We start from the raw sequence: 24,552 nt of genomic DNA, 5'->3' as shown, positions 1-24,552 counted from the left end.
ATTTATTAAATGGCAACAGTGCTGTCTTGTCAAATTAGATTAGTTGTCTGTTTAATCAAACTGACAGCCCAGAGCTCTAGTTTGATGAATGCCTTTCGTTCTCTACCATAAATCTGCAGTAGATCAGTTTAATCTGTTACGTATTGTAGGTGTATAGAGTCTAAAAATAAAAGTCTGATATAAATAAGTGTCCTTTAGTTGCAGGGTACTAAAAATAGCCCTTTGCTTTGAAACAACCATTAAAAACAGTTTTAGCATAACAGGCAGCATTTAAATATGATGACTGCAAAGGGTTAATATTGCAAGGTCCGTTTTGGTCTTTCATTGCATCTGTTAAAGTGAGTGAGTATTATTGCAAGCAGAATTACGACTGCTTTGTAAGAGCGTAATAGGACTGGTCCACTACCAAGTGGCTTGATTTCGGAACAATCTCATCAGATAACTACACTAGGGAGACAGAGAAAGGGAAAAATCTGCCTAAGAACCAGTTTCTAGTACCATTATAGTGAGATGTGATTTAACGCAGGAACACCTGAAAAAAATTTGATTAGTGCCAATATAAAAATTGATACGGAAATGAAAGAGAGAAATAAATTTCCACAGGACAAGAAATCAGAACATGTAAAGTGCAGAAAGACCTCAATAATTATTTTAAGCAGTACCAGAAAAATCCATCTTGATAAAAACCAAAATCTATGCTCTCTGGCATCCCAGCTTTTCATTCTTCCTTCATTCAACAAAGTAAAAATTCAGTGCATACATTATAGTTATAGGTAATAAAATACTAAACAAAGAACCCTATATTATTATTATTATTGCAAATTCTGTCCAATCTACACGAGTAAAACGTAACCCACATTTGGTGTTTTGAAAGACAACAGACAAAATGTGTTTCCTCTTTTTTTTGGCACAGTATTGTGCATACAAAATGCTTTGGTCCTTGACACCCAAACTCCCAAAGTGCAGAGGGTGGTGTGCAGTGAAGGCTGTCCACAGGATTGCCATGTCCATCTTTACAGCTGACTTTCTGAGCCACAACTTACTGCTACCAGCGACCGCTGACACTAGCAATGTCCGAATGATACTGACGCGGCAGTCTTCCACTCGCTCCACCTTCCAGGAATGAGGCACGTATGTTTGATGGGTCAAAGAGCTTTCTTCGGTTTTTATTCAGTTCTATAAAGGTCACACACACAAAAAAACCTCTCATCAGAAATTAATTTTAGTATTTTGATCTAAACCAAAAGCAAAACTTCTACTTAAGCAAACAAAATATTTTGGACAGAACAGTATGAACTGAAAATGTCCACGAGGTACTCGTTCGATCTAACAGCTCAACAGGATAATAAGAGTGCCAGGTGAGGACTCAGAGGCTGCTCGGGATGAAGGAGTATGTTTGGTGCAATTCTTAATTGGCACTGATGCAGTGTGGAGCAGATATATTTTGCAGTATTGATTTAGATCAAATTGACATAGCTGAAACACTTTAAAAAGGTTCTGTTGCAACACTCAAAGGCTGTAATCTTCCTGAAGGTACATGCACACAGAATGTACGGCTGCAGCACAACCATGCAATGTAAACGGAGATGACAGAAAAGCTTATCAGCAACTTGATCCTTTCTCAACACACAAGTCTTTATTTTAAGCACAACACTGAAGCAATATTTTAATAAGGACCTTTAGAAAAAACAGATGCTCACCTCTCAAACATGTACCCTAAGCTGGTCCTAGGAAACGCTCATCCAAATACTTTTCCTTTCCCCACATTTCTATTCTTGTTAACAAATATCATGATAGATACAAATCACTGAAAGATTGCATAGATTTTCATGACTGCTATTGAACTAAGTACATTGCATTTTTTCCCTCTTTATACCACCATTTTCAGTTCATAAAAACCCCATTCACTAATGGCATCAGTGGAAGAGATGTAATCAGGAGAAAAACGATCTAGTGTTACAATGAAGCACCTGAAGAAAACTCTTCCTCTGATACATATTAACTGCCTAGACAATGCAATACAAAATTTCATGCTAGTTAAGCGTTATATACTACAGCACACTGTAAGAAATTACATTTGGCCTTCATCTTTCCACATGTTGGGTACAAGACAACCCTTTAATTAAACTGGGCTGTAAAAATTCCAAGAGTTACATGTTTGTTTTCAAACCTACACATTTTACAGAAACAACTGGCTTTGGAAAAAACCCAACCAACAAAAAAACAAACCCAGAACAACATCCCAAACCCAAAACAAAGCCCACCAAAAACCAGGCAGTTTTTCCCAGTAGGGTGACTACTCTGCTAAAAAAACAAAGTGAAGGACAAGGAACCAAAAAGGCTGAAAATGCCAGTTTTGACCAGTATGTAATGCCATTCAGACTCTGCAGAGACTGTAACCCCAGAGCTTCTAGGAGCACAGTTTTGGGGTATAAAACAAAGTTCACAATCTGCTGTGAAACAAACATTCTACCAAGCTCCAGTTTTACAAGGGGACACAGGACTATACAACTGAAATCTTATTCGGTAATGTGAAAGCTCTATAAAGCCTGCTTTTAAGTGCCTTCTGATGAGGGGCAAGCCAGTATGACCTCTGTGGACTAGATTCTTTCTTTTCCATCTTTCCAAGATGTTTTGTCAACTATAAACACAGAACTCAGGTGGAAACACCAAAAACAATACTTAAAATCAACAAACGATAATCTGTGTTATTTACCTGAGATTGCAAGCAGCATTTTTCTTCTGGCACCAAAAGTGGTAATTCCTAACTCTTTCAAATCTTGATCAGTAAGAGTAAGGAACGTCTGCAGATCAATCTAAATTAAAAAGAAATAGGAAAATTATGCAAAAAAAAAATCTCTCCTCAAAAGTATTAAGCCATAACTGTGATTCAGAATAGCTTCAGAATTTTTTTCCTACTGCATTTTACAGGTACTTTGACAACCTATTCTTCATGTGTAAACAGCAATCATTGCTTTCCAAGGGCTTCTTCACACAGTTGCTGAATTTGCTGTTCTGCATTTCTGATGGATTAACTAAAAAGTGAGCAGTTTTAAAAAAGCACAGAAGATCAATTTCTCTCATTTATTTGCGACTCTTGACATTTTGAGTATTTACCATGATTGCTACAATATCCTTGGGAATAGCCAGGTATGTATGTCTGTAGATACGGTAAGTGCTTCAGACTACAGTAGGTTAGCAGAGGGTAATTGCCCAACTACTGGTGACACATTTAAGCGAAAGCACTGAGTATTTCATAGCATTCCAAAGTGTGTGCAACCATGTACATTTGTGGGTTTTTTGCTCTCAATACAATTCACAGAAACGTAGTGGGAAATTGTTTAGTTTTCACTTTCGCCAAACTATTTGGTTTATCTCACACCTAATCAGCAATTCTTGAGGCAAGAAAAGCCAAAACAAAAACCTACCTGTCAAACAAAAGCCATCTTTAGTGTTAGAAACCAATACAGCCATCTCTCCTTTTTAAGAGAGTGGCTAAGATAACAGGAAAGGATTAGCGAGTGAATATGGGCGTTATGGAACATGCAGGAGAGTATAGAGGAGATAAACCTGAGGAACTGTACACAGAATTAATTGAGCCACAGCTAGATTTATTCGCTCAGATTGAGGATTGACCTTGCCCCTTCCAGACCAGTTGCAGGCAAACCCATGCTGGTGTCTACACCATGCCTGCCAGTGTTTTGCAATCCAAGAAGGGTTCATTAGCTCAGGTGCAGCCAGTTTCTAAGCACTTTTGTGCAGTAATGCACAGGAATAAAATTCCCCCACAGCACTTCAGCAGCATGATTAGAGAGAGACAGAAATGCTGTCAGGAAACGCACCAGACCCAGCTGCCCCCAGGCTGAGACAGCAGCTGTCCACTTCACTGGACCCAGGACAATTCTGTGAGCACGTGAGTGACTTAATGCATAGGAGAAGGTACAAATTTGCCTCATGTCTACCCTTGGAATAGTGCAGTACACACTTCAACGTGCCCCTGGCGTGTGCAGTTTTCCTCTTGTGGAAGCAAACCTGAAGCTAAATATTGGCACACCAGAGCGAAGCTAAATATTGGCACACCAGAGCAACTTGTGCAACATGAATGGAAGGTCCTCTTGAAGTTTCTTCTCTAAGAACACATACATAGTCATCTTAGTGACATGGCAATTTGTGCAAAACCCCACTTTGTGTAGTCTATTAGGAGAAAACATGCAGGTGCAAATACAAGACCAGCAACTGGTGCAGACCTCACTGCTGATAAAGATGTGGACACATGGGTCCAGAACACAGGAAGACTCTGAGTCCAACTGTGATCCTTCCTCTGTACCACATGAGGTACTGACACAACGAGCATGGACATCTGTTTTGCTCCCTAGTACACCCAATTCCAGCGGTGCGACACATACAACTTCCCACATGCAGCTGCAGTGCCTTCAGGACAAGTTCAGGGGCTCTATGTCTAAGCCAGCAAGTCCTGCAGCTGGGCTTACTGTACTTTTGTGACACGGTTAAATCTGTCACCAGAATAAACCATCTGCAGATAACCAAGTTGAGTCTACCTATACAGTACTCTACTATGTATGTGAAATACTATTACTTGGAGTAAACTGAGATCAGATGGTGTGGAGGTGGAAAGCTCAGAGATGACTGGTCCTATCTCCCTGTTGGGACTGGATCAAAGGAAGTCAACTGGCACACAGGGGAAGAGGCAAGGGATGAATAAACGTGACCCCAGCATCAGATGAGACAAGACATTACTACTGAATGCAGGCCAGATTTCCACAACCTATACATGAAGTTGACTGAAAGCTATTAAACTCTAGTTAGCACTCTAGTTTACAAGTAAGAGCCAAGGTTTAAACTTCCTTGAATGAAAAAAACAAACAAAACCAACAACCACCTAGTTTAAATCTTTGTTAAGTGTAAGTCAAAGGTGCAGGACAAAACAGTACTCGCGTCCAGACTGGCTATCTAGAAATTGAAAGACATATGATAGAGCTTTGAAAGAACAGCTCACGAAAATCCTGTCACCAAGTGAGACTTCGTAGGGGCTTTGGTCAAGAGACAGAACAACTACTGCTGGAAAACATGCTACAAACACATAGGTGTCTTTCAAAGGAATACTGACCTCTTGCTGTTGGAATACGTCTGTGTATTTGCCCAAACCAAGTTTGCTGAACAGCTCAGGCAGATCAGATCCCTTAAACAAACTGTTCAGGTTACAGCCATTGCTTCCTATCAGCGAGGAAATGCAGTCCATGTAATTACTGCTACTGAGATAGTGTTCAGCTGAAAGGAAAGATGGGAAGATGTGCACTTTTTACTCACATCACAGAAGTACACAATTTTCTGTCATATCAACATTGTAGTCAATTAGATAATTAAATTAATGAAATATTTAAATCTTTATTATACAGCAAAAAAAGGCTCTCAGGGGTCTGAGAGAATTAACAGCATAAAGAAAATTTGTTGTTATTTAAGTTCCAGTGTTTGCTTTCTATAGAAAGAATACAATCACGTTATACGAACTGTCACATGGATACAAGTCAGGAACTCATACAGGGGAAAGAGCTGCAAGACCCTATTGCTTTTTCTTCCTCTTAAGCCCTCTCCTCTTCTCGAGTGAATATTCTGGAAAACACCATTGCACAGAAATGCAACCGGCCCTTTTTGGTCTGGATTGGGGAAAAAAACCACGCCGGAACAATTGCTGGTAAAGGAACTTCCTAGTAGCCACATGATTTGGCTATTATTTTTAGTACAATACATCAAAAACAAATGCAATAGTTTTATAAATGACTAAAACTGGAAATACACTCCCTTCAAAATTTTAAGTTACATTCCTAAAAGGTCTATCTTTAAAAAAGTTTCTAGGTTGAGGTTCTTAAAAAACCCAAGAACACTGACTTAGCAGTGCAATCCCTTTCCTCTGTGTGTCCACAGTGACAGTATGTAATCACGTAGTTCCTAATTATTTTTCCTCATGCAGCGCAGAAAAGGATAGCTCCCAGGCAGCGCCTCACGCATCTGTGTACATGGGGCCATGTGAGTGCTCCCTCCCTTGTTACAAACACAGGAAAGAGTAACAGTGAATGCATGAGAGGCTTGCAGGACACAAAGGATCCTTCCCAGGTGAGTAAAATTAAGATTGCTGCAGAGACTTATGCTATGGCCTCCACTATAGAATGCCAATAGTACGTGAAAACCACCAACGGGCTATGCTACGTTTCTTATTTTCTGGTCACAGACTAGTTAGAAGCATTTGGGATCGGATTTATGGAGCTCGGAGGATTTCCATCAACCTCAGCTCCGTTTTGGAAAAAGAGTTTTAAAATACACTAAGCCACTCAATGTTGAAAATGTGAACACTGTTTGACAAATGAAGCTGTACCTAAGTTGATTTTTTAGACTTTAAAAAAAGGTGGTGCCTCAATTTCTTCACTTTCAGAGTAAGGTAACACTAAAAATACCCAACCGAATTCCTGATCCTACACTCAGGAGACACGATGCAAGGTCATGTATTGAAAACTGAATATTAAGAAATACTTCGTCCTGGTGCAGTCAGGAAGCATATCTTAAAAACAAAGACAAAATATTTTAGTACTCCGTAGCTATAGTACGTTAGCACCTATACATTAAGGTAAATACATTCGTCCAGCCAACTCATAACTATTTCTTTCATCCTTCCTCCACACATTTCATCCTCTGGGAAAGCTACAGCTGCTATAGAACAGTTTCCCCCACTGCCAATGTATTCTTGTTTTTAATTTTTTTCTAATGCATATGTAAATACATTTTTAATCCTTATTGATTTTCATAAACCTAGAGCTTCCATTTTTGTCCAATTAACTTGGAAACATCAATGGCTTGATTTCAAAGATAAACTTTTCATCTCTTTTGTTCTGGGAGTAGTTAGAATACGGTATGCAGCCATCCACAGCTGAACTTACATGCTTTAAAACATTATAAATCATTACAAGTATACCAACCATGAATATTTTCTCTAATTGAAGCTATCTTTTCTTAGGATGTCCAACTTTTACCATATGTGTACTTTGCAGTTAATCTGGAATTTAGGTTTTATTCACCTTTATAAGAAAAAATGTTACCAAAAAAAAAGTAAACACAGCCATAGTAGTTATTTCCCCATAATGCAGTTAGTTAGTACAGGTCAGTAGTCTCTACCTCCATTTTTCACTCTTTCAGAAAGGCATATATTAAGTTAAAAAAAAAAAAAAGAATTTTCAAAGAGTTTAACTGAAGTAAAGTTTTAATTTCTAAGTTTTAAACATTGTTTAAAAAGTAATGAAAAAATTTACAGCCTGTATCCACAGAAACCAGAGCTTAAAATCATGTGCTAGGTCATGCCAAACATATGGTCAGTCTTATTTTATTACCATAAAGAGATTCGTGCTTTAAAATTCAAGATCAGCACCGATTATGACTTCTTCACCAGCAAGCAAATAGCCCAATAAAGAGCTGGCTGTTGTTGTTGCATTGGTAACAGAGCAGAACAATTTTAGTCTAGAAATAAGGTTTTATATAGGTCCATTTTCAGTACACCTTGAAAAACCCCTTCCAAGACAGCCAAGAGCTTCCAGCAAGAATGTCTTCCATTTAAAAAAAATTCCTTAAAAGTTTTCCTTTTGGACCATTATTCCTATATCATGTTACACAACCTCGCATATGCTTTCACTTTTCCATTTGTAAAATAAGTTCACTCTACAGGTGCTGGTGTTTTAAATCCCTAGCGATGTCATGAAACATTTATATTAGAAATACTAATTGATATCAATATGATTATTTTTTAATCAGATTTTAAGAAATTATTAACCTGATTTATTTTGTTTCCGTTTGGGGCTGCCGATTGAGGAGACAAATTCATTATGAGCTGTGGGTCCAAGCCCATTACGGTCTCTCCAGTTATCAGATTCACTGCCACTTCCTAGGTGCTCCCGACTGTTGGACCGGGAGAGAGACATCGATGAACCCTGCAAACCAAAAAAAGAAAATTTGGGTAGAAAACAGAAGTTTTATTGTGACTCAGATGTTTAATATAAAGCAGCTGAGTTAAAAAAAAAATTCTTTTGGCAGTTGATCGATAGTCAAATTGCAAACCGGACACAAAAACAGCAGGTGTACTTTAAACATATGCAGTTCACAGATTTTAAGCAGAAGTTATTTAAAGACCATGCTTCAAAATAAATTGCTCAGTATTTCCAAGTTTGTTTCCAAAATGTTCCGTGGTATCAAATTCCCACAAGAATTCTAGGCAAAGCAGTCTATTACATCCTTTCATGGGGAAGGGAACATAACAACTATCTGAAGATAAGTGGATCAAGTACACAAACCTTGACAACAATACGGTATACAATACTGTATATACAATACTGCAATGATTTGTGAGTTTGCAATTCTATTTTTTTTTTTAGTAGATCTTCATATTCCTGTAAAGTACTAACCATCAACTCTCTTCACCGTGGGTCAGAACGTTATAAGGCAACAGTATTCCCCGAAAGCAGTTAACTATGGCATTGGGTGGGGATGTACACCAAAAAAGATGGTCATTATTGATACCACACACTTACATGAACTAAAAATTGTGGAACCAATGAGCAATTTAATTCTATACACATGCATCAAATTCCAACTGAACAGCGTAACTTAGGAGGCAGCAATCATTTCTACTATTCAGGAAAACTGACACCGCTGAAGGAAAAAAAGGCAAAAGCTCGTCACTGGCAAAATCAGGAAGGTGTGAGCTATGGTTACTACGACTCAACAAATGAAGAACGGCAGGAACGGACTTCAAGTCTTACAGAAAAGCAAGGAGAGAGGGCCTCTACATTACGTTACATCATAGTGATGGCTAAGAGTTGTGAAGTAAAAGTGATGTCATCCAATGTTTTTGGAAAACTGAATGTGCAGTAAAATATCACAATGAAGATGAAATACGGTTGGTGAGCTTACTTTACTAATTAAATTCCCAGACATTTGACTATAACAACACTACTACGTCTGTTCAAAGACCAGCACACGACTCCCAAACGTGCACACACCTGGAGGAGGTGTGGCAGCACTGCCTCTAATACTAACGATGTTGAAGACTGCTAAATAGAAGAAGGATATAAAGAATCCAGTTTTTTTTTTAGCTTCCCCAGATGTTTCCACAATAGCTCATACTAAAAAAATGGAAACAGGAGTCCTAACACACTATCATTTCACTGGGAAGAGCCAAGCCTGTGGTTTGCACACGGGCAGACTCCGAGTGACTATGATACAGTGTTCTTTGTTAGAATGACACGCCTGCTTAGAGGCTTTCAGCAGTGCATCACAGTTTGGGGGAAAACCCCACCCCAACTCAATCAGTATAGAAAAGCATGTAAAAAAAAATTCACAGATTTTGGTTGTAGCCTTTTCTCTCCCCCTAGTTACTACTGCAAGCTCATTACATCTATCCCGACCTATTTCATGTAGTTCAGTGGCACAAAAAGTTCATGTGTCAAGTGGGGAACACCAAGGCACACTTTAACCACGGCTGAGTTTTTCTTTTCCATTAAAAGATAGGCATATCCTAGAGAAAAGCTGTATGAAGTCCCAGTCCTGAAGAAGCATACCATCTACATTTTCTATAAGGAGGACAGAAATAAAGAAAAATGTGCCTCTATGGAAGTTGTGAAGGATTACAGCAAGGAAACACACTAAAAAGCAAATTCAGAACACCATTGAAAAGAAAGGAACATAAATTCCCTACAAGATTCCTATGGCAGGACTCTGAAGAGACTTGCTGGACCCTATGGCTGCCTCTCCCTGGGACATTTCTGGGCCCAGCAAATGAATAGTGCAAATAAAGTAAGTTCTACCAGTCCTAAAGCTTTGTCAAAGATAAGATGAGCTGCAGCCATTTCTTGTTCTAACATTCTGCTCCACCATGCAGTGATGCATATTATATAGTTTATATACACATTGTTTTAATTAGGTTACAAAATTTCTACCAATTGTTTACAACTATTGAGATACTTGGTCCCGTAAGTTTTTTTTTTTTTAAGTTTCTTTAAACAAATATATTTTCAGGAGCAGACTTCTATAAAGCTTGAGTAAGGTTTATAAAGCAGATATAATTTTGTGTGTCGGGCTGAATGTATTCCATATGCCTTAATATTTACGTAAGAAACATTTTTGACAATAAAAAAAATATTTGGAACCCTAAGAGGAAAGCTAAGAATCTTATCTGCAAGACTTCTTTTTACAAAAGTTATAGACATTTCTCAAGAGAAATAACTGTATCATTCACTAGAAATAATATTTCCATTACAGTATAGTTTTTTTGTACCTCGTATGTAGTTGTCATAGACGGCTTGTACGATACATGATTTGCTCTTCTTAGTTCCTTGATAGTTTCTGCAGGCATAGATTTAGAGAACCCCAAGCCACTCCACGTATTTGTTGGAGTTCTCACTTCTGTTACAACCGGCTTCTTTAACATAGCTGAAGAAAAAAAAATGCAGAGACAAATTAGTAAATCTCAACTTTAGTGCAGGTACTGAGAAGGTAACTCTCAAGGCATGTATGCTGGTAGTCTTCAACCCACCAAATGGTAATTTCTCAACACCTCCACTTGATACACAGCTTGAATCCTACCCTTCCTTAAGGTAACTTATTCTGTCAAAAGATGGTTAAACCCCGTGGGGCTGCAGGGAAGCCAAAAGAATCAGATTTCTTTCAAGAAGAAGGGTTTCTTGTTTTCTTTTGTTGTGGAAGTATTTGTTTTATTTTTAAACAGGGTCAAAGATATGGTTAAGTCCCTTATCAATTTTGTAACTTAGTTTATCCCTGAAATAAGAAGCAACTTTGCCAATGACAAACATATTAAAGTTTAATTTGCATGCAAATAAAATCAATTATTACAGCTGTGAGGTCTCTGAAAACAACATGGATTACTTGCATATGGATATACTCACACAGAGAACAGCCCATCTGCAAGTTGTTTATACTGTATTTTATACCATTTTGGCATTAACAAATTTTTGGAATATGAAAACTAATATACAGATGTTTCATTATCAGCTTTAAATCTGATTAAAAAAAATCAAATTACAGAACAGAAACTTCAGAAAATTCTTTCAGCCGTGTACTAACAAACTTTTCAGAAGTCACTGTTTATCCACATACCTTTGGTTGCTAGTAGCTTCTTCTGTTCATAGTCAAATGCCTAAAAATCAAACATGCAGAAGATAGCTTAATTGCCATTCTAATTAAATATCATTCTAGTACTCAGGTCTTTGTAAAAAGAAAGGTTTTGAAAGTGGCCAGTGAATACATCTAGGAGAAACCTGAAGTACTGCACAATAATTTGACAGCAGTCCAGTTAGAGCCTTAGTTACTTAAAGCATTCACTCAAACAAAGACAACAAAGATTTTAAATAACTATGTGATATCCATTTGAGTGAGGCTGCAGCAGTATTTGAAACTGTTTAGGCAGATTTTTTCTTTTTTTTTTTTTTCTTTTTTTTTTTTTTTAAATATGTAATTTTTTCAAGCATAGTTTCTCTTCCTTAATCACCTGTCCTTAGCATTTAAAACATTCCTGAACAGTACAAAAAAGATAATATATATCTTAGATGGCAAATCTAGGCACCAGTTATTTTCAATAATAATCTTTCGAGTTTAGTTCTTCTCCATGTATTCATCTTCTGAAAGGAAAATAACCTAAGTTTTGAGAGAACTAAAAAAACTGTGTATTTGTACTACCTATGACAATGGAAGATTTGATGTTTAAATACCCCTGGTTAAGTAAGTTATGCTTCTTTGAATTATGGATTAGCAAGTCTAAATATACACATAGAAGTACAAAAAAGCAGTACTTAGCCTGAAACATTAAATTCACTACTTGAAATCACTAGAGCTCTGATAAGCAAAAGGGCTGCAAAAACACTAACCTTAACTTGTTCTAGTGCTCCACGCAGTCTAGTTGTGCCCACACTGAGAGCTCTATACTGAAAACTACTCTGTTATTACAAACAGTAGTTTGACTTAGGATCCATACACACTCTTTTTTTCCTTGTACTGTTCCTACTTGTTTAACTACAGCCTACTGCTAGACTATAAACTACTTCCATGTTATTGCAAATCTCCCCAAAGAGAGAGATGTACATATCTGTATTCGTAAAGCAAAACCAGCGTAGTTATTCCAGTAAGTCCCCCTGCATATGAACCTGAAGCTACAGAAGAAAATCGTGCTGACACTGCTTATGAAAAGTTGTAAAATGTCTTCTGTGTATATGTAATTCTCTCTTCTCAAAGAAACAATATAAGATGTTTTACACACAAATGATGCTTGTGCAGACTAGTACAGCCATGCCATTTAGTCTGTACTTAAATTTTTCTTATTCAACAAAAGCGTAAGTGCTTTTTTGTCTTCAAGACTTTTAGTTGACAACCCACTCTTCACTTGAAAGAGTTAATGACTTTGCTGGGAAATGCTTTTACTGAAATGGTAATGGCAAGTCAGTCCGCTGGTCAACAGTCACATTTGCATTTGGTGGTAATTTCACTTTGCAATTATCAAGTTTTGCACTAGATTTGGGTTTATTCAGGGAAACGTACCTGCATATTTACATACGATGGCTGTGGAGCTAAACGTGCTCTTTCAGAGTTCTGGGCAGCTGCTGCTCGCTCTGCTGCCCGCTCACTTCCAGGAGCCTTTTTATCAGCCATGGGACTTTCAGAAGCACTTAACTCTGCATCTGAGAGCAGCCTTTCTGTGGTACTGTGGGAGCAAAGTCGGTATTAACTCCAGTCTTTTGTCACAAGCAGTGAACATTCAATGCAATTTTGATAATTGACTTTTAGCCTGAGAAGTTCGGTAGCAAAATTCATGAAATGCCAGTACACAAACACCTCAGCGTTTCTAGCGGTATTTCCAAAGTCTCAGCTTTCCTTTACTTGTTCCTGTGTCAGTGAAACAAAGCATGTTTTGCTGCTATTACCAAGTATGAGGCATAACGTCGTGGTTTAACCAGCCACATTTTATAGATTCAGATTTGAGCTGCCTGGTATAGGCAATTATCACATGCAACCCTTACACAGTGCCTTCATATCATTTAGCCTCGCTCAGGCCAGCAGCTCTGCAGTTCTAACACATTGAGAGTAGTAGGATAAAGAGAGATGCATAATAGCGACTAATAAAACTAACGTGGGTCCTACTTGCTTTTAAAGCTTCAATAATTGCAGTCCTACATGCCAAAGCACCTCTTCATGTAATCTTTTCTTTCTAAAAACAAGCCACATTTTATGCCTACTCTGTAAGAGTATGAACTCTTACTTCAAAGCGAAGTGATAATGTTTTAGATGCTGTAGACTACCCCAGAAAAATGCCCCAAGGAAACTGTGAGCACTACATCCTCAAGAAAAAGAATGAGACACATGCACAACTGAGTGACATACAAACAACTGAGTCTGGTTAGCAGGATTTCTAAACTATGAGAGCCGAATTAATGAAAAACATATTACAGCTTTAACAGTGTAAATAAATGAGGTAAGAGAAAATATGTATCTCAAAAGAGTGACAATAAACAGTTCCCACAAGGAATGGTGAAAACACTACTTGAAGTAGATCAGACAAAACATTGCGTTAAGCACAAAACCTGCATTGCCAAGACATAGTATGATTCAAAGAGCCTTTCTCATTGCTGGCTCACTAAAATAAACAAGCAAACAAAAAAAATCACTGAGACAAGTGTTTAAGAACATGATTTTATAACCTGAATATCTTTTTTTCTAAGGAGAAAACAGCCTCAGCTACACACAAAAGGAAAAAGGCTCTCAGGAATTGTTCTTAAAGCAATCAATAAAAAAAAAGGAAAGTGCAAAAAAGTATCCTTTACAAATAGGTGGTGAAAGTTCCTCTGAAAAAAATCCCCACTCTTTTGTGGGAGAGGAAAGGCATTTACTTTTTGAACAACCGAAGTATTTTTCTTGGGTTTGAAAAAAGCTTTCGAAGTTTGCAATTATTAGACAAACTGAGGGATATATTAACGTCCAATGTGATTAAAAATCAAGCCCAATTTCAATCAGCTCTTTGAGTATCTTCTGACTGAACCACCCCCTCTACCTACAAAAACATGTTACATATTTTTGCATGGCAAAAGTTCCATTAATCCGTATTTGTACATATAACTTACTGTAAGTGAGAGTTTTTGGTGCCTTGCAGTAATTCAACCGTTTGTCTCTTGGCACAGGCCTGTTTGGAAGAGCTCATCATCTGCTTTAGATCACTGGTATTTGCTGAATGGGACGGACTTCTTGGCATGCCCACTTCTACAAAAGCATCATTGCAACCTGCAAAGTCAAGAAAGAGAATAGTTAAAACAAGAATCCTCTTATGCTCTAGTGAACTTACTGCAGGAATGACAACTATAGAACAAAACCTGGTCTTCCTCCTTACAGAATTACTGTAGTTTTCAGGGATAATTTCTTGGTCAAGGTTATGAAGTCAGAAATGTAAGTTTAAATGCACAAAAAAGGTGTTAGTATCCACATATGTAGTAAATGCACTAAGTATTTTCTTTCTGAAAAAAATATTTTAAGTAGTATTCGTTAATATTAAATCTGGAGACTGACAATCAGAAGTGACTAAGTATTTCAAACAAATTTGATTTTATGTCTGGTTTTAATAAACCTTGTCAGGTGCTCAAATAACTTTTGCTGGAATAAAAGCTCCCCACTTAATGTTCAAACATCTTTAGAATGTATTTTTACAAGTATTTGTCACCTTAATTTGGCAATGTACCTTTTATTCAAATCAGCATTTCAAACGACCACAACCCTTAATAAAAGAGCATCTCCTTGTTCATCAGTGTTTGCGAGGAAAACAAGACCTTCACACATATTTGCTGAAGTCTGAAGTGGAACTGGCTTTCCCTCCCTCCAAGAATGACAGGAACAGTTCATTAGTTCCTTTAGCTTCTAAAAGGCAGCTTAACCGAAATGTTGTTATGAAACATGCAAGTAAGTTCTGTTTGCCAGTGTCATCTAGGTTTGATCTACACGTATTTTTCTGCAATAACCTTCTCAAAGGCATTAATTCTTTCCTATCACTAAAAAGCAAAAATACAACAGCGTTTAAACCAGCAGAGATTGTTTTAAGCAATGAAGTTAAGCTGCTGTAATTTTCATAGGTTATGTCCCTCTGCACTCAGGGAATAAGTAAAATGTTACACGCACATTTATGTTGACTTAAGGTGTTTCTATCAACGATGTAGCTACGATACTACAACTTCTATTTACTTTCTTTGACAACATATCTGGGAGATCCAGTAGTATTTTCCCTCAACATGACTGCAAAACCAATGCACAGGCAATATATTTACATTTTTGCTTCATGAACTGTACACAGACCGCACAAACACTACCAGACAAAAGAATAAAATGTCAAAATCTTACCTTCTGCAGTATTTGACTTGGCAGCTACTTGTTCTGAGGCACCATGAGTACTTGTTTGCCTTACTGGATCACTGTGGTTTGTGCTCAACACATTTTCTCCTAGTGATGCGGCAGACAATGCAGCATACTTGATATTTGAGGTCTGAAATAATGGTCAAAAATCACTGAAGTGATTGTTATGCTTAAGGAAATATTGAAAGAATTTGCCTTTTCTATCTGTGCAGGAGAACAAGAAATTAATTCCTGATATAGGAGAACAATATGTTTGAATGTTCCATTTTTCAATCTTTAAGCTATATTTTGAAGATATGACTGTTCTAAACTTAGTAGCTTTAAGAATCTACTAATATAGTAAGTTTTCTCTTTCAGCTTTTCTTAGTAGAGGTTTATTACGAAGATATCTGATTTTCTAAAGATATCACGTACCTTTACATGACCATTTAATGAAGGTGAGCCTTTTTTATTCTCTGATTGCATGCCATTAACATGGACTTCAACAGGAGTCAAGCCTGGTGGTGGAGATGGAGTGTTTTGACTATAATTAGGTACTCCAGACAACAGAATACTAGTTAAGGTTGCTTGGGCAGTAGATGGTATCATTAGGTGTGGAATAGCAGAAAAACCTGTAACAAAATTTGGTCGTGTTCTGATTAAGCTGCTCATTTAACTTTCTCAGGCATTATCATACTTTATCTAAATCTCTCTCTTTATTTACCTTTGATACATCACTAAACAAGTTTCCATTAGAATTGCATGCCAAAAAGGTAAAGCTTTATCTAACTGTTACTTTGTAGGCGAACATAGTTTGCTATGTAAAACAGATGAAAACGTTGCATGTGACACCATGCCCTAAGTTTATACTAAGTTATAACTTTAAAGTTTGGGTATTTATGACTCTGCATTAAGATAAATTTAAGAATTTTTAAGGTTCTAAAGAATAAGCAATTCTAGACTTTTCAATAGTCATTCTAATGACTTACTGTTGCACAGTTCATTTAATTCACTTTTAACTTCTACTAACCTGTGGCATTTGTGTTAGCAAGAGATGTTGCCCATAGCGTGGGACTAGGCGTGCCTGAACTTGGACTCTGCAAGGGACTCACAGAGCTATTCAGAGCATTTAACAGGGAGTTTGGAGCAGTTGAGGTGTTGACTGACAGGGCTGTTGGACCTAAAAGGCCTGCAAAAAATTAATCAAGTGAATATTTAGCTAAGACTTACAGAAAAAATTGTCACAAACAGTACCAATTAAAAACAAACAACCCCCCACTAAATTGCACCAGCATGTATTTTACAAACAAATTTTAACATTAAACCTGCTGTTAATTCGATGCACAGAGCACATTAAGAATGCTTTTTCTTAAACTGGGAATCATATATCCAAGAATAATTGGAGCACCTTTTATGTCCTTCTGCTGGACCCCAACTATGGTCAGAACAGAGAGTCTGCACTGGCTGCTTCTCAGCCCCACCATCCCCTTGTATGCCCTCCCTTGCGTCTGCCAGTTTGTTTCAAAGAAGCATCACTTAGAGAAAAAGAAAGCAACTGCGCTTTCACAACCTTCCTCTCATTTCAGACAATAACCTTTGTCTCAGAAGCTCATACAAATGAGCCACTACTTCCACACTAAGAACTATTCAGTTCCTTTTTGCATCTTCAATACTGACTGCAAACCCTCCCCCAAATGCAATGCTCATTCTCTTCTTATGTTCTTCATGTAAGAGCGTTCACAAAGCAGTTCAGCATTACACTCTACAGAGGTGACAAAAAAAACCAAAAGAACTCCGAAGTGCAGCCATGACAAGAATGGTAACAGAAGCAGCATTAAAAACCGCAATCAAATGGCACAAACACTTGCCGCCATGTGACCCCCAAGGAAGCATCTGACATGGAACTACGCAGCTCTCCTGGATGGCAGGTCGCAACGGGGCATGGTAGTTACATAAAAACTCAAGAGTTTCAAGAATCAGTGTCAGAATTTGTCACCAAATTCTTCTGGGACTGCTTGTTTTGCTATACATTTCTGATAATAAGAGTATTTGCAGAGCTTGAAAATAAAATGGTAATTCGATTCTGGATTATGCATTTTTATAAAGTTACATTACAATAGAAATCTTACACATTTCTCTCCTAAATTACATTTGAAAGATTCTTCTGTCGGTTGCAAAAACACTTTCCTACCTCACCTGTATTTCCCTCCCTTTCACCTTCAGATGAGTGGCTTGCGAGCTTCCGGAAGATACTCTACAGAATCAGTCACACGGCTCATTAGGAAAGCCTTGGAGGAAGTTTTGCAACAACAAGCCCTTGAAAGGCCAGACACTTCTGGAATTCTCTAATGGTTTAACACGATTCCTTATGAAAAACACACATCTGGTCCTTTTTTCTAGTGCAAGTGAATTACATTTCAAATAAATATGTATCTTTAAAAAATAATAAAGATATATATAGGATAGAATGCGTACCAAGCCCAGTGAGTCCTAGTCCTGCTGAGGACAAGATATCCAAACCAGGGCAAGACAGACCAACAGGGCAGGAGACAGCAGAGGGATTTGATGCTATGGTAATTCCACTACTTTCAAGTCCCAATAGACATTTCCGTGCCTCATACATATTTAAGGCATTTCGTTCAACACTTTTTACAATCACAGACTGTAGAGAAAGAAAGCAAACAACAAAAAAAAAAGAAAACCAGTAAGAGACACAACTCCATAATGTGGATCTGCAACAGACACAACTCTTCTTAATACTTTTTCATGGCTATCAGTAACGTCGCAGTCAGAGTCAGCATGAAATAATGTCCCTTAGCAACTATTCAAATTCAGTGGCCTGGATGGTAAGTTTAGGGATTTTGTTTGCACTTGACGAGAATGATAAAAGTCCTTTCTGTCTAACAAAAAGAATTATCGGTACTTGGTGCTATTTGGTGCAAATAGCAAATCTTAAGTGCCTCAAGATCTAGAAAAGTGAACCAATAATTAAAATCTTCTCTTTTATCAGAGGCCTATACCTCAAAGTGGACAAAAAAGTTAATATTAAATTCAGCTATTAAACGCAGAGCTGTCTGAGAATAAAGTAAAAAATATCTGGAAAATTAAATTGGAGAAAACATTATTTTTTCTTGTACATTCTCTGTACAATGTTTCTTTGTATTGTTTTTATATATCCCTACAGAGAGATTTACTTACTGACGCAATGGAATGGTCATTTAATATTTTGAAATTTTTGTTTGCTATGGCATAATACACAACAACACAGATAACTCTGACAGTCTCCTGTCCCTACTTGCCTGAATGTTTTACAACGAACATCTCCCATTATAAGTGTTCTGTTATTCTGTTTCTTGTGGTTCTTTTCAACATCTTGGGTACAACACGGTCAGACTTATCATACAGTCCTATTATTTAGGGGTTAGGGTTCTTGTGTTTGTGGGTTTTTGTTTATATTTTGTTTCATTCTGATTGCTGAAGAACACTGCAGTTATGTGAGGGAGAAGCAATTTAAGACAAATTTCTTTAAAAAGAAATCAAGAGTAGTTCTAGTCAGATACAAAATTTATCTCCCCAATTTATTTCTTTTATCAGTATCTTCCATACAAAAGCTAATCTCTGTATTGTCAAATATTTAATGAAAAAGTCAAATTACCATAAAGGAGAGCTGTTATAACATTTAAATTGGTATTTCAAGCAGAAAATATAAATGCCTTTCACAAGTTTATGATCCATTAAGCTAGGAAGGAGGAGCAGACATGTCAACTCATCAGCTCTGAAAAGTTGTCATGAAAGCCTAGAAAGAATATATCAGCTTTTCACCAACCTTGCTTGGTTGCTTTGGCTTTGGCTTAATACTTATGAAGACATCTAACTGCTCCATTAGCTGTGTTATAAACTGTGGTTCTACTTCAATTTCTTCCTTCATATCAAACATGAGCACAAGAGGAAGGCAACCCTGAAAAAGACAAGACGAAAAATTCATAAAACTTGTAACCTATTCTTTTCCCATGAAAATGTTAGCAATAAACTGAAACGTAGAGATTGTAACACATGTATATCATGATACAGTAAGTTCAGAAAAAATAGCAAGGATGAAATTTTAAGTAAAGCCATTTCCTTGTATGCAAGAATACAGGTGTACCCTTCTACCCTGGGATTCTGAACAAACAGTTGGGTGGTACAAGGGTGAAATGATTTGTTGAATATTTGACATTCCAATCAGTACGTATGCACCCTGCATTAGCTATTTATACAGACTTAGAGCTGTTCAGAGGATTCAAATTCAAAAACCCCTATTACCTATTAAATCAGAACAAAGTATTGTCAAGAACTGATAGCAGGCCTCTCACATGCTCAAATGGCTCACGTTAAACTACGTTTGAGATAAGGAAACATGATTCTTGAAAAGTTTCTCTGTAAGTCATTATTGCCTAGGTCTTAACTTTTACCCGTCTCTTGCCCTGTCCTAGATCAGTGATCACCTAGATAAGTATTTTTCAGTAATATGGATATCATCTCTGAAACACATGAAACGCTAAAACTTTAAGTCAAAAAAAAGCACCCCCCCCCAAAAAGCCCAAACTCCCAAACCAACAAAAAACCTCAACGGTCACAGGATATATAGAAATTACTAGATTACCACTTCTCATAAAAAAAAAAAAAAAATAGAGGGTGCAAAGTCAGTGAAAAACAAATCCTACTTTTTGTGAATTTAGATTCACAATAAAGTAAAGTAAACACAGTATCACACATATCAGGAAAAAAGCCACAGTAAGATACATTCAAGGAAGTAGTCTTATTTAATCAGTTTCCTGCTTTTGCTTCAGAATGAAAAGCAGTAAATTTGTGCATTTATTCTTCAGATCACTAGCTCAATATAATTTTAATAGCACTTCTCAACAGTACCACCTATAGCTACACACTACTTATCAAACCTACAGTAAAGTAATTTTAAACTTAAGGAAAATTAAAGCGAGGCATCTTAACTACTTTGATTCAGGAAGACTGACAAACATACCTTAACTCCCCAAAGTGAACTTGTCTGAAAAGAACAATTATGAATAAAGTCTATTTAAAAACACTGAAATGAATAATGAAGGAAGGATTTTACAGTAACAATGCAAATGCTGAGAGCATTTCATACTTGGATTTTCCAAATGTTTTTGTAAAAAAGTTACAGAAAGTAATATCAGAAGGTCTCACCAAAAGCCTGATGAATGAAAATGCAACTAAAGGTTAACAGGAGAAACAGGAAAACCAGAAACTTCAAAATTGAAGTGTCAGGTTTTATAAGCATATTAAAACACTCATTTTTTACACTACTCTTATTGTTTTATGTTTAGAGCACATACATGGTGATGATAGAGGAACAGGACTGAATAGTGTTCTTTGACAGGAAGGGAGTGAACAAAACTAAGTTGTTAATATGTCGCCTGTAATTAAATATAGTACAGTCATTATTATATGCAAATCTATCAAGAAGTCTCATTACTTTTTATTGATGATTAAAATACAGATAAACCCAAAGGGTAAGGGATAAGGGGATGACACAGAACAAGAACATTTTAAACTAGACTCCAAACCTCTCTTGCTGAGAGAAGTATTTAAAGCTTCCATTTAGACATACTGCTAAGCAGTTTTTAAAGATAGCACCAATACATTACACATGTCCTACTATAAGACATCTATGCACTGCATGGCATTTTCTGTTGATTTATTGTGAACTCTGCCTCAAATTTCATCTCTTACAAGAATTACAGGTAACAACAATTTAGTAGGTCAGAAAAACGTTATGGTATTTCTTTTCTTGGTATTGATGTTCAGATGCTTCTAGATAGTTATTCCTACGAGCTCTGAGGAGATCTAATCGCTATTTTTAAATCACCTCTCCAATTCCATAGGACACTTATGCTGCCTAGCTGTGAAACAGCATCAGCTGTTATTCTGACCGAACCGGCGGCACCGGCAGGAGGCAATAACAACAGTGACCACGGCGAGAAGGCCAGCATGCAGGGAATCACTCCGCAACGCCGAAATCTCATCCCACTGACCAATGCCCAAGAAGAAAACAAAGCAAGTGAAGTTTACTTCACAAGAAGCTGAGAATGACTGCAGTTATCCATGTATGCAGGCATTGGCAGGACTGGCATATTTGCATATTTAAGTGTGTTTATCTGAAGCTGAAAAATACTGGTTTTACTAAGTTAGGAATTGGAGGTAAGTTTTTATCTCATTCCTTAGTTCTTCTCTCAACTTTCCAAATGTTTATTGTTCAAAGAGACACATTCCTTCTTTGCAAAATTTGCTTTTAACACTTGTTTATCTACAGAACTGGAGACAACAGTTTCAGGACATGTAATGCCGGTGAGTTGAAACAGAGCAAGTCTCTTAGATCAGTACAGTTCTTAAAGGGTGATATAGTGGATGTGATTTGGTATACTAAGTTGTACTGATGTGTTTGTAATTACTAAATCAAACTTCAGTGGTTCAAAACAGGCCCTCGCATAATGCCAAGTTTCTAGAGTAAAGGTGTACTTTGATGTCATATGATAGCTCGTTTGCATTTTTTTCTACTTCATGAACCTCCAGAAAAGTACTACTTAAACCTCACCAAGGAAATACATAGAATAAGGCTATCTCAGTATTTACAGACAATAATATCCTAAAGTGCAATAATCATTAATATCACTGTACAAACAGAAAGACACCACGTTTTTCTTTTCCACTACACAGTAAAGCAGAGCGCAATGCAAGAGAGGTGTGGGCTTCTGGAATTTAATGGTTCTCATGGTTTATCCTGATACCAGCTTTGAATTGGATTTGAGTCAAATCCTCCCATGTGTTGTTCATAAATATCCATATATATAAAAATCCGTGTACAAACATTAGTACTACAACAATGCATAAAGGCTCCTGCGAAGCCAATGTAACAAAAACCTGTACAAATAATAATAAAATTCATCACCAGAGCTTTTTATACAAGGTCTTATAGTACTGAGGCTATGGTACTAGAAAGAATATAAGACTGCAGAATAAGTATTTCCTATGGTTCCTCGGTTTATTTGAAAAACTCGCCTACATAGGAACTAAGAAATTCCTGCCACTTCCTCCCAGAAGGAACCCGCTTACCTGACAAGCATGGAAAAGCCAGGTTGGCAAAATGAAACAAACAACCCAGCACCTAACAACAACAAAACCATCCAAAAATCTGCCTTCTCCTCAGAAGGATATTGCTATCATAAATTTAAATCGTTTAGGTTGCACTTATATTGCCAACGTTATTTTTCCAATCATGATACCAGACATTACAAATATTTTAGATAATTACAAACACTCACAAAACACTGACAAAAATAGAGGACTCAACTGAATCAGCTTTTTGCTATGTGAGTAGCTCTAAGACCAATTTACATTTGACCAATAAATACATGCAGAATGAGCATATTTCATATAATCTGGCATTTTTTTCAAGCAAGTTTCACTGAAAGTATTTACCATGAGATATTGCCTGGCAAGACAGACTGACTCAATTGTGCCCTGGAGGTAGACAGTGGATTTCTTCTGTGGGTTACTAGGGTCAGGGAAGTGGATCTGAGCACCAGTCCTCTGCATGATATGTTTGATGTTACTGCCATTTCGACCCATCATAAAGAGATGATGCTGCGCTGCAATGTCTAGCTGCGTGCTCACAGGGATTGCAGAGGCCAGGCTCCCAGCTAGGTGTTCTAAAAGCATGGCTGTTCCTTCCTGCAGGGGAAACGCAAGAGATCAGTGAAACGGTGCTCACAGGCATACAAAACAACATTTCAGACTCCTTCCTTATTTGTCACGCATTCCACATTCAAGACGAAGAAAATTCTGTTTCATTTAAAAGCCTGATTGATTTATTAAAGGTAACAGATGGACTATACATATTATTCCCATTTTATGACCAAATGCCGTGTTTAATTGTCATTGTAAAAGGCAGTAAGATGATGTTGAATGGTTTTGTCCCAATAGACTTCCATGCCCACATACAGCAATAAGAGTGGACAGAGATTTATTTGGGTACTTACAAAATTTGCCTTTCTATTTTGGCCTAATATGTTCTTACTGGCTTGAGAGACACCCATCCGAAGCCATATCAATCTGTCTCACTGCCAGTTGTTAAAAAGGAAACTTTTTTGTTTTATTAAGATAAATAGGCTCATGGCAGTTCCTTTACTTGACCATCAAATTCACATCTCCCAATCCCAGTTTTGCAAGACTAGTTTTATTGACTGTTAGGGCAACTTTCAAGGTTATGTATATAGAGTGCATGTTGAGGAGATCAAAGCATAAAGAATTGGGGGGGGGTTGGTTGTGGGAGGAGGGATAGGGGTTGTGTTGGTTCTTTTTAATGAAAAGATAGGAAAGATTAGCACATATCCAGAATTGCTGGAAACACAGGTGTGCAAAAGATGAAAAACCAATTAAAAGCTTAGCACAGACAATGTAAAATCCTAAACTTAAAACTATTTTCTACACATTTTTACACCTCAGCTATACTGGTGAATTTAAAAAAAACCCAAACCCTCAGGCTTCAAAAGTGATTATACAATAACATGTATGAGGCAGGACATAACATTAAAATAGTTCTTAAGTGTCTACATCATTACTATATTTATGACATGCAGAAAGCTACTTAAGACAACACATTACCTTCACAGCACTAGTGTTATTTTGTGACCCTCTGACAATGACTGTAGCACCATACATTCGAGAGCGTTGTTTAAAGGAAACTGAAATATTATATGTCTGACATATATGCTGAATTGAGGGAGAATTAGGATCTGGGATTGGTTGGAGAATTCCAGCAATAGGCAATTCAAACATGAGTACCAATGGAAGCAGCTCCTACAACGACATTGAAGCACAAATATTGAAAACCAAAATGATACTCACTAAAACAACAATTTTATTACTAAATCGTAGTGTATTGATCAGTGATGATTAAAGTAACGTAATACATCCTCTGCCCAGGGTTCATTGATAAAAATAGTATCATATCTTCAACTGGAAAAAGACACCAATTTTTCCAGGGGCACAAGAGTTTTTTGTTTTGCATAGGCTTTCTTGTTTGGTTGTTTTTTTCCC

At 37.1% G+C, this 24,552-nt stretch overlaps 1 protein-coding gene across 1 annotated transcript; it reads right to left on the bottom strand.

The window, feature by feature from the left end:
* Nucleotides 1–1,045: 1,045 nt before the first annotated feature.
* BICC1 (BicC family RNA binding protein 1) lies at nt 1,046–24,312 on the bottom strand (the record flags this gene model as incomplete). Its single annotated transcript, XM_010293056.1, has 15 exons — nt 1,046–1,176; nt 2,717–2,816; nt 5,129–5,289; nt 7,835–7,991; nt 10,334–10,488; nt 11,173–11,212; nt 12,607–12,769; nt 14,184–14,340; nt 15,445–15,586; nt 15,871–16,067; nt 16,466–16,624; nt 17,911–18,097; nt 19,262–19,393; nt 22,933–23,184; nt 24,118–24,312. Coding segments are annotated over 15 exons (2,328 nt in total), but the record flags the coding sequence as incomplete, so codon positions are not given.
* Between the last annotated feature and the right edge of the window lie 240 nt (nt 24,313–24,552).

Source organism: Phaethon lepturus, unplaced genomic scaffold, assembly GCF_000687285.1.
Source record: "Phaethon lepturus isolate BGI_N335 unplaced genomic scaffold, ASM68728v1 scaffold14968, whole genome shotgun sequence".
In the NCBI taxonomy this organism is placed as follows: Eukaryota; Metazoa; Chordata; class Aves; order Phaethontiformes; family Phaethontidae; genus Phaethon; species Phaethon lepturus.
This window is presented reverse-complemented; position numbering and strand designations above follow the sequence as displayed.